This window comes from Micropterus dolomieu, linkage group LG12 (assembly GCF_021292245.1).
Source record: "Micropterus dolomieu isolate WLL.071019.BEF.003 ecotype Adirondacks linkage group LG12, ASM2129224v1, whole genome shotgun sequence".
Lineage (NCBI taxonomy): Eukaryota > Metazoa > Chordata > Actinopteri > Centrarchiformes > Centrarchidae > Micropterus > Micropterus dolomieu.
This window is the reverse complement of record NC_060161.1, coordinates 27641652-27656269: the sequence shown is the minus strand read 5'-3', so window position 1 is coordinate 27656269 and position 14618 is coordinate 27641652. Positions and strand designations below refer to the sequence as shown.

The 14618-nt window shown below is 41.0% G+C and overlaps 1 protein-coding gene across 5 annotated transcripts in view; it reads right to left on the bottom strand.

Moving 5' to 3' along the window:
• Positions 1-14618, bottom strand: part of col4a5 (collagen, type IV, alpha 5 (Alport syndrome)) — a 62523-nt gene extending 47905 nt beyond the window's left edge. For 4 of the 5 annotated variants that reach the window (XM_046064215.1, XM_046064218.1, XM_046064216.1 and 1 more), the window contains exon 1: positions 14345-14618. In XM_046064215.1, coding sequence (XP_045920171.1) covers positions 14345-14422 — 78 coding nt within the window. In that variant the 5' untranslated portion in view covers positions 14423-14618. Of the gene's footprint in view, positions 1-2069; positions 2088-14344 lie in introns of those variants that run through there. The other variant, XM_046064219.1, reaches the window with a different exon arrangement.

Genomic DNA, 14618 nt, shown 5'->3' with positions numbered 1-14618 from the left:
TTTAGACAAAACAAGATAGCACTGGACGTCCTGATACTGTATCTGTGAGAGGGAGACTGCTCTGAGCTCAGCACTGCGGCGAGATTGTGATTTGGAGTTCTGCTGTGTGTTTATGATGAAAAGCGGGAAACAACTGAGTTTCTTTATCCTGCTTTAAGCTTGGACTTTATTCAGACTGAAAGCTGAAGGGACTAGTAAAAAAGGCTGCAGCCAAAAGTATGTTTAAACAGTTGTTTGTAATTATTTTTTTTATTTGTAATTACTTTTATATTAATGGTATTTTGATTGGTTTTATTAGCATGCTGCGTTGGCTGTTTGCCTGTCTGTCTTTCACTTGGAGCTCATCATGGCAGGTTCCAGACAATATTTGTTATAATGGCAATTAACTCAACTAAACTATTATCTGAAACATCACTGTATCATTAAGACTAACCTTTATTGGATAATAAAGGGCCAAACCATGCCAACAACCCCAGGCTATAAGTATACGAAAGCAAATGAGCAGGGGTCCACATACTTTTGGCAGACGATGATTCAACCTGTCCACCTGTAGTTACAGGTGTTCCCCACATGAGGGCGGTAACAAGCGGAAGAAGCCTGCATCTCAGACACATTAAAGATTTTATACTAAACATAATTTAGACAATATGATTAAATGATATTCAGGGCAGGTATTTAAGGTAACTCTTGATGTCAGAGCAAGCTGCTTTGGTTGTCATGTATGACCTGAAGCCTACATGCAGAATATAGGGTGATATAATCATGATGTCATCCACATGAAGTGCACGTGTCCAGCCCATGTGGACATACAGTAAAGTACACCAAAAATACTTACTTCTTACAGTACATTAAAATTTAAATTAAAAACTGCTGTGACTCATTTTGGTTTATAAATGAGTTTCAATTTACAGTTGTTTTCTGACTGTACAACATGCACCCTCTTGCTTCTCCGCTACCCAAGTGTCTGATCCGATCTTGTGCATAGGCAGGTCCCAGCAGGCATCCCGCCCTGCCTACATTTCTCTTAAATATCCTCAAGTTAAACAGCCTCTAATGAGAGCAGACACATCTCAGTGCAGCAGCTGACATGTTCCAGGACCAGTGGTTCTGCACTAAAAAAAGGGAGATGTTTGTTGCTTATGTTTTATTGCTTGACTGTTTTACCATTTTTATTGTTGCTGCTTAGCGTATGTGTAACTGTTCCAAAAATACATTTTACTTTCTTAGATACATTTACTAAAGAAACATGGATGACTTTCAACTTGCTAACAGTAGAAAAAAACATTTGTTTGTTTGTGCTACACATCTTGAAAGACCAACTTCTACAAATTAGCTTTAAACAATTTAGCACACTTTTAAAGTGTGGACATGTGGTGACAAAATAAAGAGAATAGTCTTATTTTAAGCTTTGTGGCAATGTTTTTTTAAAGCCTTGTTTTCGTTGCATAGTGCAACATTTTATAGAAAAAATAAAAATAACATTTCCCTCTATCTGCAAAAAACCCTTTAAAATCTATGTTGTTTACTTTTGTTAAATCAGGGGACAGGATGGGTCCTTGATGTTTTATGGCTGCCCAAATGTTTGCCTTCAATATGTTCTTGATGGAAGAACACAGAAGGTTTGGTAACTTTCTCTCTTCCTCGTCTCTCTCTTCCTCTTGTCTTCTTCCTGTTTACTACCTCAACTCCTTCAGTTTTTTTTGCTTTATCTTTCTTTCTCTTCCTCCTTTTTCAGTCTCAAATGTGTCCCTCTTCCCACCTCAACTCTCTATCCTTCCACCCCTCTCTTATTCTCCTCCTCCTCTCCTTCTGCACTGTGACAGATGTCTGATACTTCCCGTTGTTCGACCGGCGGGGGGCTGTTTGTCTAGAGGAGACGAGGAATGCCATGCATTCAGTGTTGAGACGCACAAACACACAGATACACACTCATATCCAAGCAAAAACTCAAGCAACAAAATAAAAGGAAGGCATGTCTTGTGTTCATATGTTAAATTTCATTGTGTATTGCACTATATATATGCCAACAAAGATGGTTGGGGAAAAGTGGACAAGAAAATACAACTAACCATCTCTCACTCTTTGTCACAGTTTAGTGAGCAGAACACCGAGGCAGAGCAGGTTCAGGTCTGTGGTTTTAAGAGAGAGAGTGGAAGACGGCGACAGTAAGTACTTATCTTTTCCTACATTTACAGATTGTTTTGCAAAAGATAAAAATTCCTTTTCCTTTACCTCTATGTTGATATATATGCTAATAAAGGCTTTTCAACAAACCAAAAGGTGAGAGCAAGGGAATTATAAATAAATCTTCAAATGTAAAAACTGCCTGTTATCACCACAACCAACAAACTGTCAAATCAAAGGAGAAACCTGAATGAATGTGTGGAGAGACATCTGATACACTGTGGACCACCCAGTCACCAGATCTGAAACCAGTGGAACACCTATAGGAGATGTTAAACAGCGCTCTCCAACATCAACACGTTCATCAAAACACCAAATGAGGGAATATGTTTTGAAAGAACTGTCAGTGCAGTAAAGTCATGGAGCCCTGAAGCTGTTCTGAGATCCTTAATAAAGACGCTTTACGTTGAATTATCATTTATTACCCATCAGGGCAGAAGGAACAGAAAGAAGACTCAGCACTGTCCCTAAAGCTTCCCAACAAAAGGTTACTACAGGCCAAAGGAAGAAGAATTGAAAAATGAAATGTACAAACAAGCATTGGATCTGGTGATTCTGTCTCCTGCCTCCCTCTGCGTCCCTCATGCATGTGAAAAATGCTCTACCATGCACCTTGCTCTGCTGCTGAACATTATCCTCAGACTGCATTCTAAAGGCTTAGTCGCATACCAGCCTGCACACTGACCTGGGATTAACTAAGACCAAGCTCCACCTAAGGAACACACACACACACACACACACACGCTGAAAAACACAGCGGTGTACAACTTAGTGTAAAATACAAAGAGTATTTGTGACTACTGTATGTCCAGCACAAGTTATTAGGATTTGACTAGACTCTGGATCTGATGCAGAGGGAGGAACAGTAAGTGAAGGAGAGGATATGAAGACGGACCTTGAGAGAGATGAGGAAAGAAATAGACTAAAGTATTAGCAGAGGCGAAAGTGGAGAGAAAGTGAAAGAAATTCAGTGATTCAGACAAACCTACAGTAAACTATGAAGAATGAAAGACTTGATGGATGAAAAGAGACATAAACGACATAATCGCTTTCCAAAATCATAAATATGGCTATGCTTAAAGTTTGGTTAAAGCTGCACAGATCAGTATTTTTATATAAACAATGGAGGCCCTCGTAGTGACAAACCCACAGAGGACAGAGACCACCCGACTCCGCAGTTTCCCTCAGTGCTACCGAGCATTTGAGCATCTTTCAGATTGTTTTGGTCCACAAATGCATTGTTTTGGTTCAGTCTCAACGCTCTTGTCAACCTAATTTCCAGCTGCAGCATGCAGACAGATAAAGTCAGCAACTAGCAGGTGAACACGGTGAAGTTGCAGTTACAGCTTGTTGTGCTGCTCCCAAGTGGCAGAAAAATCTAGTAATGCTGGTTAACAGACAGTTAGGAAACAGCCCTGTTCATGGGGGAAAGACACCAACGTTGAAAGTGAGTGGAAACAGTCTGTGAATGACATGCATCCCACCTTCCTTTCTAAATGGTGGCAGTGCTACAACAACATCACGTTACTTTCACCTTTGCTCCTGAGAGACAAGAGTGATAATTCTTGCGGCGTCAGGAAAATGTAAACATACCACGATTGTTTTAGGCGAGGAATGAAGGAGGGCACAGGGGAGAAGGAAATATTTCTTTATTGAAATGACTCCATCTGGACAAGTAAATAAAAGGTAATGTGGTAACGCTATAATCTGCAATGTGTATAGAACACACACACACACACACAAAAACACGCACTCCCTCATACCATCAGCCCACCGTTTCTCCAATGTGGTTTTTGGAAAAGCCTTGTTTCCTCCTCAGTAGTGTGATGAAAAAAACAGGTGCACAAAATAGAGGAGAGAGCATTAAAAGCAGTGTGAGGAAAGAGAGAGAGAAGAAGAGAGAACCAGAAGCCCTCCCACACTACACCTAAAATGTGTGTGTGTGTGTTCAGTTGCACGAAGCGTCTCAGTCAAAACAGCTTTCTGCCTCTATGAAGCAGCTCTGATGATTCCATTCTTTCGTCTATAGGCAACCACAGACTACACGTTAAGCACCCTAAGCCTGTCTGTGTGTGTGTGTGTCCGTTACAGTACTGTGCGCATGTCTGTGTGTTATCTTTCCTCGCCATCAGCCTCACTCTGGCTGACATGGGGTTGCGCCGGCTCATGTAAGATGAACTGATAGAGGGGAGTCTAAAGATGGAGGCCGAGACAAGAGAGGAAGGTACAAGAAGAAGGATGGATTTCAAAAAGGGTTATTTCATGACAGGTGTTGCAGCAATTATTTAAATAAGGCTTACAGGCAAACCCGATTGGTGGACCTTACCTTTCAATTAACATGTCAATAGTCCTGTTCCTTATCAGTAAAATGAGTTATTATGCTTGGTTGTAACTTGTGTAGCAGCATCAGGTTTAATAGTGTAAAGACTTCACAACTGCTAACATAAATTAAATCCTATGTTATGTATTTATTCTTAATGTAAATAATTGTAGGTCTTGACACATTAGAGATAATTTAGACAATTTAGAGATATTTGTGGCATTTCTGTTGAATAATGTTGCTTTTAGTAACGGTTTGAAACTGGGTTGTCATGCCGTAGTGACAATATAGTTTGTGTAAGCTACACAAAAACTAAAGTTGTACAATGAGCGATCATATTTGACAGTTTCAGAATTCTAATAAATGCATTTTGTAACTTTATATTTTGAGGCTGACCTGAACTCTTCACCTCGTTTCTTGCATGCAACATTTTACTATTTGCACTTTGAGGCCGTTGAGTTGAAGAATGACTTCTTTGAGCAGATTAACTTGCTTCTGTTTGACAGACCCCAACTTGGTGTGTTTTATTTTAATTCTAATGCCTAATCTTACAACTAACTTTTTTTAGGAATAGCATTAGGCTAAAGAGAATGGAAATGAGAGCAAGTGTGCTTGAAAAAAACGACGGAACTTGACACAACAACGTGTGTTTCACACTCAGCTCCTAATTTTAAAAGAAGTTTGACGCAGAGAGGAAGAGACAAGACTGGAGCGGGAGACAGGGAGTAGAAGCACAACAGATAAAGAGGCGTTGAATGATGTAAAGACGAGGCGAGTCAGCCCGGGTCAGACTGTATTCTCAAATATTTGTTAATAAGTACTTCAGCCTGCTGTCAGGGAAGCTGAACAACCAACAACTGTATACTCAGCCAGTAGTTTAGGCAGAAGTAGACATCTGTAGAGCAATCAACGGCTGATCTCAGACAAGATGAACTCTCCCTCTCTCGCCTCCCTGCCTTCTTTTCTCCAGAAAGAAAGAATGCAAAACAACAAATGCTCCAGTTTAAAGGAGGAATATGTTATTCATTTCAATCTTATATAGATACGTCTTCTGTATTTATTTGCATTATATTCATTGTTACTTTTTGCTCCCAATAACTCTTCTTCAGTCAAACTCCATTGGATTTGCTTCTCACCTGGAGTTACATGTCTTTTCTTTCACAGATTTTTCTCCTCCTTCTACTCATCTCATTCATCCCCAAGCAGTGCTCTGTGTTCCCTTTGGGCTGTAAACATTTCAGTTTTTGCCAGTGAGGAAAAAAGAAAGAAAGGGATGATGTTCTTTCAGAAAAGGAGGTCAGGAAAACACAAGAAGAAGGGGAGGGAGGTTAGGAGGACGGCATGTCTTGTGCTCTGTGTAGGTGGACTTGTCAGGTAGCCCACTGGATCACAGCCCTCCCACCCACACACACACACACACACACACACACACACACACACACACACACACACACACACACACACACACACACAGGTATTATTTATATATATTTATATAAGACTACAAGAGAACAAAATTTAGATAAAGCTGCTCCCAGGGAAAACTTGTCACTGCCACTTCTAAAGCCGATGTTTGACCACAAGTTTAAGCTCGACTATCTCTTTTAAATATAAAAATGGATGCCGAACTTCAACACAGTCTGGAAAAAAAGTGGTTCTCAAATTAGGAAACACCAAACCCCCACAAAATAATAAATCTTCAACTTGCACCGCTGCCACCTCCGTAGTGGTTTATGTGTTCCTTGTTCATCTTTCGGTTATCTGACGCATATGAATCAGCAGTGTCTAGTTCAGGATGTCTGATTTTCCCATTAGCACATGAACAACATAATAACAAAAAACAAAAAAACAAAACAACACTAAAATACATTGTGAAATGGCAGAACTTCCATGTCTGGATGATCACCAAAAGCTGATCCCAGGACCTCACCTTGCAAACAGAGAAGCAAATGTCTGGAAACACAACTTTCTGTTGGCAGATGTACTGACACAAAACCAGATCCAGTCCCACATAAAGCTCTGCGGTGTTTCTGCTGGTTTTTAGGAAAGAACAGTCTCTTAAGTGTGAATAGATCAAAAGAAATGTCTTGTGGAATAAGAGTCAGACATGACGAACAAGATGAAACAGATACCGACTGAGATACAGACTGAGATACAGACGCTCACATGGATGCAGCTCACATCCAGCTCAGGATATCTCACAAAGACTTTCTTCATTATTTATTCAAAGTGCTACAAAATTTAAAACTGTGACACTTCAAAATCTGAAGATCTGGTTGATTGAAGCTTTAAAGATGATCTAACCACATCTTGCAACACAAGGGTTATTATAAGCTGAAAAAAGTAAAGTGGTATTTACTGTTACTGGTTGTAAATACGGGTGCCTTTTTTTTTTTTTAGGTTGGACAATCCTGGATGCTTTCCTTTGGAAAAACTTAAATACTTAACATCTTTCTATAAACCACAACTTGTCTTTGTTTATTTTTTAGTGTGGCGTCTTCTCCAAAGCCTGAGTGTGCTCCTTACTGCCCTCTGTGGCTGAAGAGCAGAAAACACCCACTGCAACTAATGATGGAGCGAACCACAAGGCCACAAAGAGACTGCAAAAGACTGAAAGGGCCTGAAGATGTTCTCATTAGTATTTGTGAAGGAGAGGTGGTGGTTACAAACCAAAAGGTGTCCCAGAAGATTTCTTAGCTTCTGACAGATTATCTAAAAATAAAAGATCACAATGTGGAAGAAACAAACAAACTAGTTTGTGTCGGCCTGGATGCTCTGTTGGCGTATAAACTTGGCGTACCGGGACTTTTTTTTGCGCACCGGCACATCACAAGCTGCCGGTACTCTTTTCTGCCCTCTGCATATCAGGTTCTCTGGGTGCTTCAGAATGGCCCTAAATAAACTGCATTACCCAGGGGGCACTACATGATGCTTGTCTGTTCCCGTTCTCGCCTGCCTGCTTTCCTCTGTAGAGTTCAGAGTTCACGGCAGTATGTCAATAAGGGGAGTACTGGCACTTATTTCTTTTCACTTCAAGCTCTGCTTGTACTTCATGCTCACATAAGTGTAAAATAAAAGCAATCCAGATACTGAACTGCTTACTTCGCTTACCAATCAAACAGCTGGTTCTGCAATCACATTTTTAACAGGTATTATATATTTTTTAAATATTGTGTTTTTTTTAAATACAGGGGAAAAGCAAAGACGAACCTGCTTCCAAAGCCTCACAATGTTCTTAAAGTTCAGGTTATGTGAAAGCTGATGTTTCAGGTTTTCAGTTTCCTGCAGTGGAAAAGGACAATATATACTGATAGAACGTATGATGGGTAGAAAAAAGTAACTCCGTTCCTCATCGCTGTAAGAAAAACACATCTAATTATGTTTTATAACCTACTCTGCAAAGATAATGTAGTTTCATTAAGGTTTTTAAGGACAGGGGTTTATGTTTAAAGCCGTCAACATGCCAAAGTATGAAGTCCAACACAGTGAACAACTGTTGGTTTAAAGAAATGATAGGCAGTAAGAACAATTAGGTTTGAAGTTATATATGCTATACATTCAAAGATTACAGCCCAAATCCACAAAGGGGTTCTGCTTTAATCTGAATATTCTTACTGCTCTTCAAAAGAAGGTTGCTTGAACCTTTAAGTAGTCGCTGTTTAACCCTTCCAGATCAGGGATTCCTGACTTTTATAACCCCGCAGAGATTTAAAGAAACTTTAAGTCTCTCCCATAAAGCACACGGACTGGTTAAAGCTCGCCGCTGCTGTCATGTGGGGAGCCTGAACAACAGAGCTGGGGGTCACGACAAAGTAAAAATAGGTTTATGACTACGAGGTGGTCTGGTTGGTGATGAGAGAGAAAATATAAAAAGGGAGATTTATAGAAAGACAGACAGATAGATGGGAGGCGGGATTTAAAAAGACATGGTTGACTTTAAAGCCTCAAACCAAACAGTGAAGGATGGAGTAAATAAAAAGGTCTCCAACAAACACTCCATGTTTACCCTCCTCTTAACACTGAATGGGGAGGGGGACTGAGGGAGGGAGGCACGACGGTGATAATGGGGTTTGAGTGTAAGTGACAGAAAATGATATGTTGTGCAAAGAGATTAAATGAGATTATAACCCAAGAGAGGATGAGGAGACTTTGTTTGATTTGTGTCGAATCATTAGTTTGATCAGTAGATACATCTTTAAGATCAATCAACAGCTTTTACCACTACTACTAATACTACTACTACTACTGCTGCTGCTAAAACTACTGTTGCTGTAATACTATTGCTATTAAACTACTATTGCTTTAAAACTGAAACCAATACTACTGCTGCTACTACTATCGCTGCTGCAACTGATACTACTACTACTAGTACTGCTGATATCTATGATCACTATCACTGCTATTACTACTACTACTATTGCTGGTACTACTTCCTCTACTACTACTACTACTACTATTGTTGCTGCTGGTAGTTCTACTGCTTATTCCCTAATTTTGAAACTAATGCTACGTGATGGCGCACAGATAAGATGCGTCCTGAGCAAGACACTTGCGTGTGTCCCTGAGCAAGACACTTAACCCCTCGTTGCTCCAGAGGCGTGCGACCTCTGACATGTATAGCAATTGTAAGTCGCTTTGGACAAAAGCGTCAGCTAAAATGAATAAATGTAAATGTACTATTACTCCTACTGTAGCTACTGCTAGTCCCCCTCCTACTACTGTACCTCAACTACTGCAACTCCTGCTACTGCTGTAACTTATTCTACTACTGCATCGCATATATTTCTACAACTACTACTACAACTACAATGCCTACAGGTGCTACTATTGCCTCTGAAACTACTAATCCTCCTACCACTACTGCTGAAACTGTTGTTTCTGCATCTTCTACTACTACTACTACTTTTAGCACTGCTGTCACTATTGCTACTCCAACTGCAACTAGGCCTACAGGCTACTACTATAGTTACTACTGCTACTACTAGTTTTAAAACAAGTGGTACTCCAACAACAAGCGGTACAACTGCAACAACTCCTATTGCTACTTCTACAACTGTAACTGTAGTATTTCTACACCAACATCTCCTCTTACTGCCACTCCTGTTCCTACTTCTATTATGTTATTATTACATCTTTTACTGTCACTACTTCAACTTCTGCTCCAGTTCTTCTTCTCCCAGCTGTAAGAGAATAGAATAAATGAGAAGGTAAATTAGGAGGAGGAGGAGGAGGAGGAGGAGGAGGAGTGGAAGTACTGGATTAGCTGTCTAAATATCTGGTGTTAGCTCTCATTGACATTTGTCCACCTGTTAATCCTAATGGCATCTTCAGCTCATTGGCACCACAGTGTGAGTTCAGCCAGGAAAAACACACATGTCTACAAAAAGTACAGACACCTGCCTTTCAATGTGTAACTGGGGAGGTCAATTCGATGTACGTGTGCACATGTCTTTTTGTTGCCCGCACGGTTGCCTGTTTAAGGAGCCCTTCTCTCAGAGCAGGTGAGATAAAGAAGGAATTTGCCTTCGAGAACAGACACAAAGGGAGGAGAGACAGAGAGATGGGGGAGGGAGGGAGGGAGATACAGACGGTGGGAGAGTCAGAAAATTAGGAGGTACACAGGGAAAAAGTCAGTATAGCTTTGAGAGAAGAAAGAGTACATTAGTGTTTGTGTTATTTAAAGATTAATTTCTGTAATGAAAGTCATCAGTACATCAGTTTAATGAAGTTACTGATCATATTGATAGATAATAAATGACAGTAAATCTGTAAGGATATCAGGAATACATGTTTATGGACATTTTAACCCCTGAATTTAGTCTGTAAGGCAAGCGTAGGACGCGTAGCGCTTCCATCAAGCTCCATAAACCAAATGAATAGTTTTAAGTAGGGTTGTAATTTAAAAATTATTTTCATTATCTAGTAATCTGCTTATAACTTTCTCATTTAATTGCTGCTCTTAACTGTTTGGTTTGTAAAATGTCACAAAACTTCTTAAAGGCCAGGGTGACCTTTTCAAATTGCTTGTTTTGCCCATCCAAAACCCAAAGATATTCAGGTTCACTCTCACTTAAGACAACCAAAGGTTGCAAATGCTCCCATCCGAGATGTTTGAACCAGGGATTAACTGGTAAATTTGTTTGAAAAATGACCAAAATAGATTTTGTAATTACTTTGCTGTCAATCAGTTGATCATTGCATCTCATGTTTTAACTGTTAGATTAGTAATGGTTCGGTTTTGTTACTTGAAAAATGGTGAATTGGACGGTCTGAGTGATAGGAGGCGGCAAGCAGTGCCTGAGAAGACAAGTTCCTGGGAAACAAATTTCTCCTACAGTAGTTGCGAGGAGCTTTGTGGAGATTAAGGATAGATTTGTCTTTCTTTCTCTGTCTTTGGCTCGCTTTACTTTCCAGCACAAATCTGTGGTGACTCCCAAAATGGCAAAAAGTCAGACAAGTCAAATAAATCCCCAAAATATTTAAAATTCCAGGCGGGTCAAGTTATTACTCTTCTGTGTTTTTGCACTCAGAAAGAGACGGTGAGGTCAAAATATGGATGAAGAGAAAATAAGAAAATCATGAAAAATAAACAAACAAGGGACAAAAAGAACAGAAAACTGGATTTCACTGCCAAAACACCCTCTTGCTCTCTTTCACTGGAAGATGCAGGCCTGCAGAGTTAGCTAACGTCACGGACTTATCTCCGCAGTCTGAGGATGTTATGGCTACCTGAACGTCCTCACCACACACACACACTAACGGAGCAGACAGATTCCCAGCTCCAAACTCCACCTGGGATGTGGGTCACGTGAAAGGTGAGGGAAGGCGTGGGTGGTTGTGTGTGTGAGTGTGTTTTCCATGTGCACTGGGAAGCATGCATCAAATTAAGTGTGTGTTTGTGGTTGCGCTGCATGGCAGGGTTCAAAGGAAAAACCTCCAGGTATACATTACTGAACTCCCTCACCTGGCTGAATGAAGATTCATATCTGGGTTGAGGATTACTACTACACACACACACATACACAAGCATGACCAAATAGCTATGAAACAGTGATGTATGAGATGCTCTCTTTATAACACGTTAATGATTACAAACTGAATGACAACGAGAGACCCTCTCCTTGTGTGTGTGTGTGTGTGTGTGTTAAGAAGCCAGGTGTTTACTTGATCATGTGTACAGATTCAGCCCTTTTATCCTTGTTGTCACTGTCCTGTAAAAACTGTTTTTCCATAATGTCATCTTCACATGGACTATAAGGGAGGACAATAAATGAAAATGATTGATGATTTTAAAGGCTTTTCATGGGGACAGTTTAAAAAAAGAAGAAAAGTTAATGCTTCAACATTTAAATATTTATAATTAAAACTTTGACATGTTTGGAAATAGATGGTCTCTACAGACTCCACTAGGGGGCGTCCTCAGTGAGAGCACTGGTGCAAGGTTGCAGCCAGCTAGGACATAGCCAGGAATACTGGGAATAGGGGAAACCAAGGTGTGAGTTTGTTTTATTGCTTGAGTGTGTGTGTGTGTGTGAGAGAGAGAGAGACAGAGTGAGAAAATGACATCAGCTGCATCGCTTTCATTCACATCTTCCTCTTCTTAACTAAAGGTCCACTTACTAGCTTTAACCGGAGCCTGTACAAACTCTGTTCCCTGATGAAGGCCATGAAATGTGGTTGAAAGCTTTTAAGTGGACCAAACTTTTGTTTCTTTCTCGCTGAATATTTTTGTCCTGTTAGAACCTCAGCTTGATGATTACTCTCCTCTTTCACTATCCCTCTTTTTCTAACCCACTCTCCTCTGAACTTCCTCTTCCTCCTCATCCTCTCCAAAAGGGTGGGGTCAACCACATTCCTCGGCACAAAGTGGACCCCCCCACCCAACCTCTGACTTCACATAACCATGGCAACAATAACAGCCGCTCCATCCGCTCCACAAGTTGTGCCTGAAACACCAACACCTAAAATCATGCCTTCACCAGATAGCTAAAGCTCTTTGTCAGAACTTTTCTAGTGTGGCATTCTTGTTAATGATCAATGACACCTGTTGCACCTCAGTTAGATATCCACTGACACAAATAATCAAAGTGTGGCCGTGGAAGTGAATATTCAAGTAAGAGAGCATCTGGAATGCTCAGTTACAGACTAACCCTATTGTTGATGATCTAATTTTGTCATTGGGACATATTTATCCCTAGTGAAAAAGATTTAAATCTTTCAAAAACACCTGTTTGTGCATCTAAAAATGTCAAATAATGTCAGTCCTGTCCAAACTTTTCTAGCTTTCATGAAAACTATGTTTATGTCGAAGATTTAATGAGTTTCATGCTGCAGAAACACTGCTGGCAGAGCACTTTCCTCTCAAAGACTGACTCAGACCTCACCCTGAACTTATTTTTATGAAATGATAATAGCCTTAAATACTGACTTTATCTCTTTGGATAATGTAGTATTTCCATAGAAACATAGGATGCAACTGCCTCTCAAGATGGAAGGATATAAAAGTATCCTGCATGATTTGGAAGATAAAAAGTCCTCCTATATTTACAGGCGCATACCGTACATACTGAGGAACAGCGAGTGCGCAGGCCTGATTGGACACGCCTGGTGTGGGCGGGCTCATGTGCATCAGCGTGCAACGGGCCCTCATGAATTATTCATGAGGTGTGAATATTCATCCTGTAGCCCACAAGGCTGGAATATTACATGAGACTCATTAGACTGAGACACCTCCACTGATTTATAACTTTTGATGATGCTGCTGCGTCATACAGGGATGTCAAAGGTGTAAAGTCAGACAGCTGCAGCAGCCGCGATAAGGAGCCACTGATTCAAACATATGCAGAGTGAAGAGGGTATATGCGCAAACATAAACACACACAAACACACCCCTCCTGGATCTTAAGAGAAAGTGCATGATATCTGATACTAAAGAGCCACTGAACTCACGTTTCTACTGTGTCCTGGCTGCACATAATCTAAACCTGCATGGTGGTAGGAGCAAAACCAACCAATAAAGATGGATTTTATTTAGCTATTCTTCAATGTGCGCCAATAACCATGTGCTGTCAACATAAAACACACGTGCAAGAGCGAAACACATTGATACAAGCTCCTAAAAATGCAATTTCCTCTCTTCCTGGTCGGAGAGGGATTCATCTTAGCCGAGACAGGTAGCAGACTGTGTGCTCACTGACAGAGCCGGTAGGCTATGTCACCAGTTAACATTAACATTTTAATGAGAAGGGGAAGTGAAGGAGGTAACTCTGCGCGCTGCACCGCCGCGCTTCTCCAGACACAGTGCTTCGATGTCGTCTGAATCTTTGAAATGATAAAAAAAAGAGAGAAAAAAAAGACACATGGCAGGCTGAGAAAAAGCGCACGGTGGCCGGCGTGTCGCTACAGGTTTCCTCCTGTCGCAGGGAGGAAACGAAGAAATGTGATGCGCAGGGAACAGGACAGAAACTCCGTCACCTTCCATGAAACTACAGCGCAGAGCTCATGAAGCTGCTCGTAACTCCCCGCGGCTAAATAAAAGTGCCATAAGCTCAGCACAAAGGTGTATGAGTGGCTTAATTGCGTGATTATTGTTTTCATTGCAACAATACGGAAACGGCAACTGGATTGTTATTAGGGCAGAAGGATAACAGCGTGTTATAAAGCAGCCTCTCTATTTATAAACCTTAGCTTGCTGGGAGAGCCGGTGGTGTCCCGGCGCCGGCTGAGTGAGAGCGGCAGGTCTCTCGGGTTCTTCCTGCGGGTCATCTTGCGGGGCGAAAGCCGTTAGAAGGTTCTAAATCTGTGCAAAAAAAAAAAAAAAAAGTCTTAAAACGTACTTACCGCAGAGTCGGATCGCTGCACCGCGACACACAGGGCGAGGAAGAGCACAGGCACGGCGATCTTCAAGTCTTTATTCATCTCGGAATAAAAGCAGGATCCGCCTGCGTTAACACTCACAAAGTCTGCGGCTCTCTATTCGCATGTCATAGCCCTGCTTCCCCCCAGCGCACTTGCTTTCAGCGAAATAGTAATAATAATAAAAAGACTTCTTGTTGTCTTCTTCACGGCGTGTCGGCTGTTGTTGCGCTTGCAGAGGCTCCCAGGGTTCCTGGCT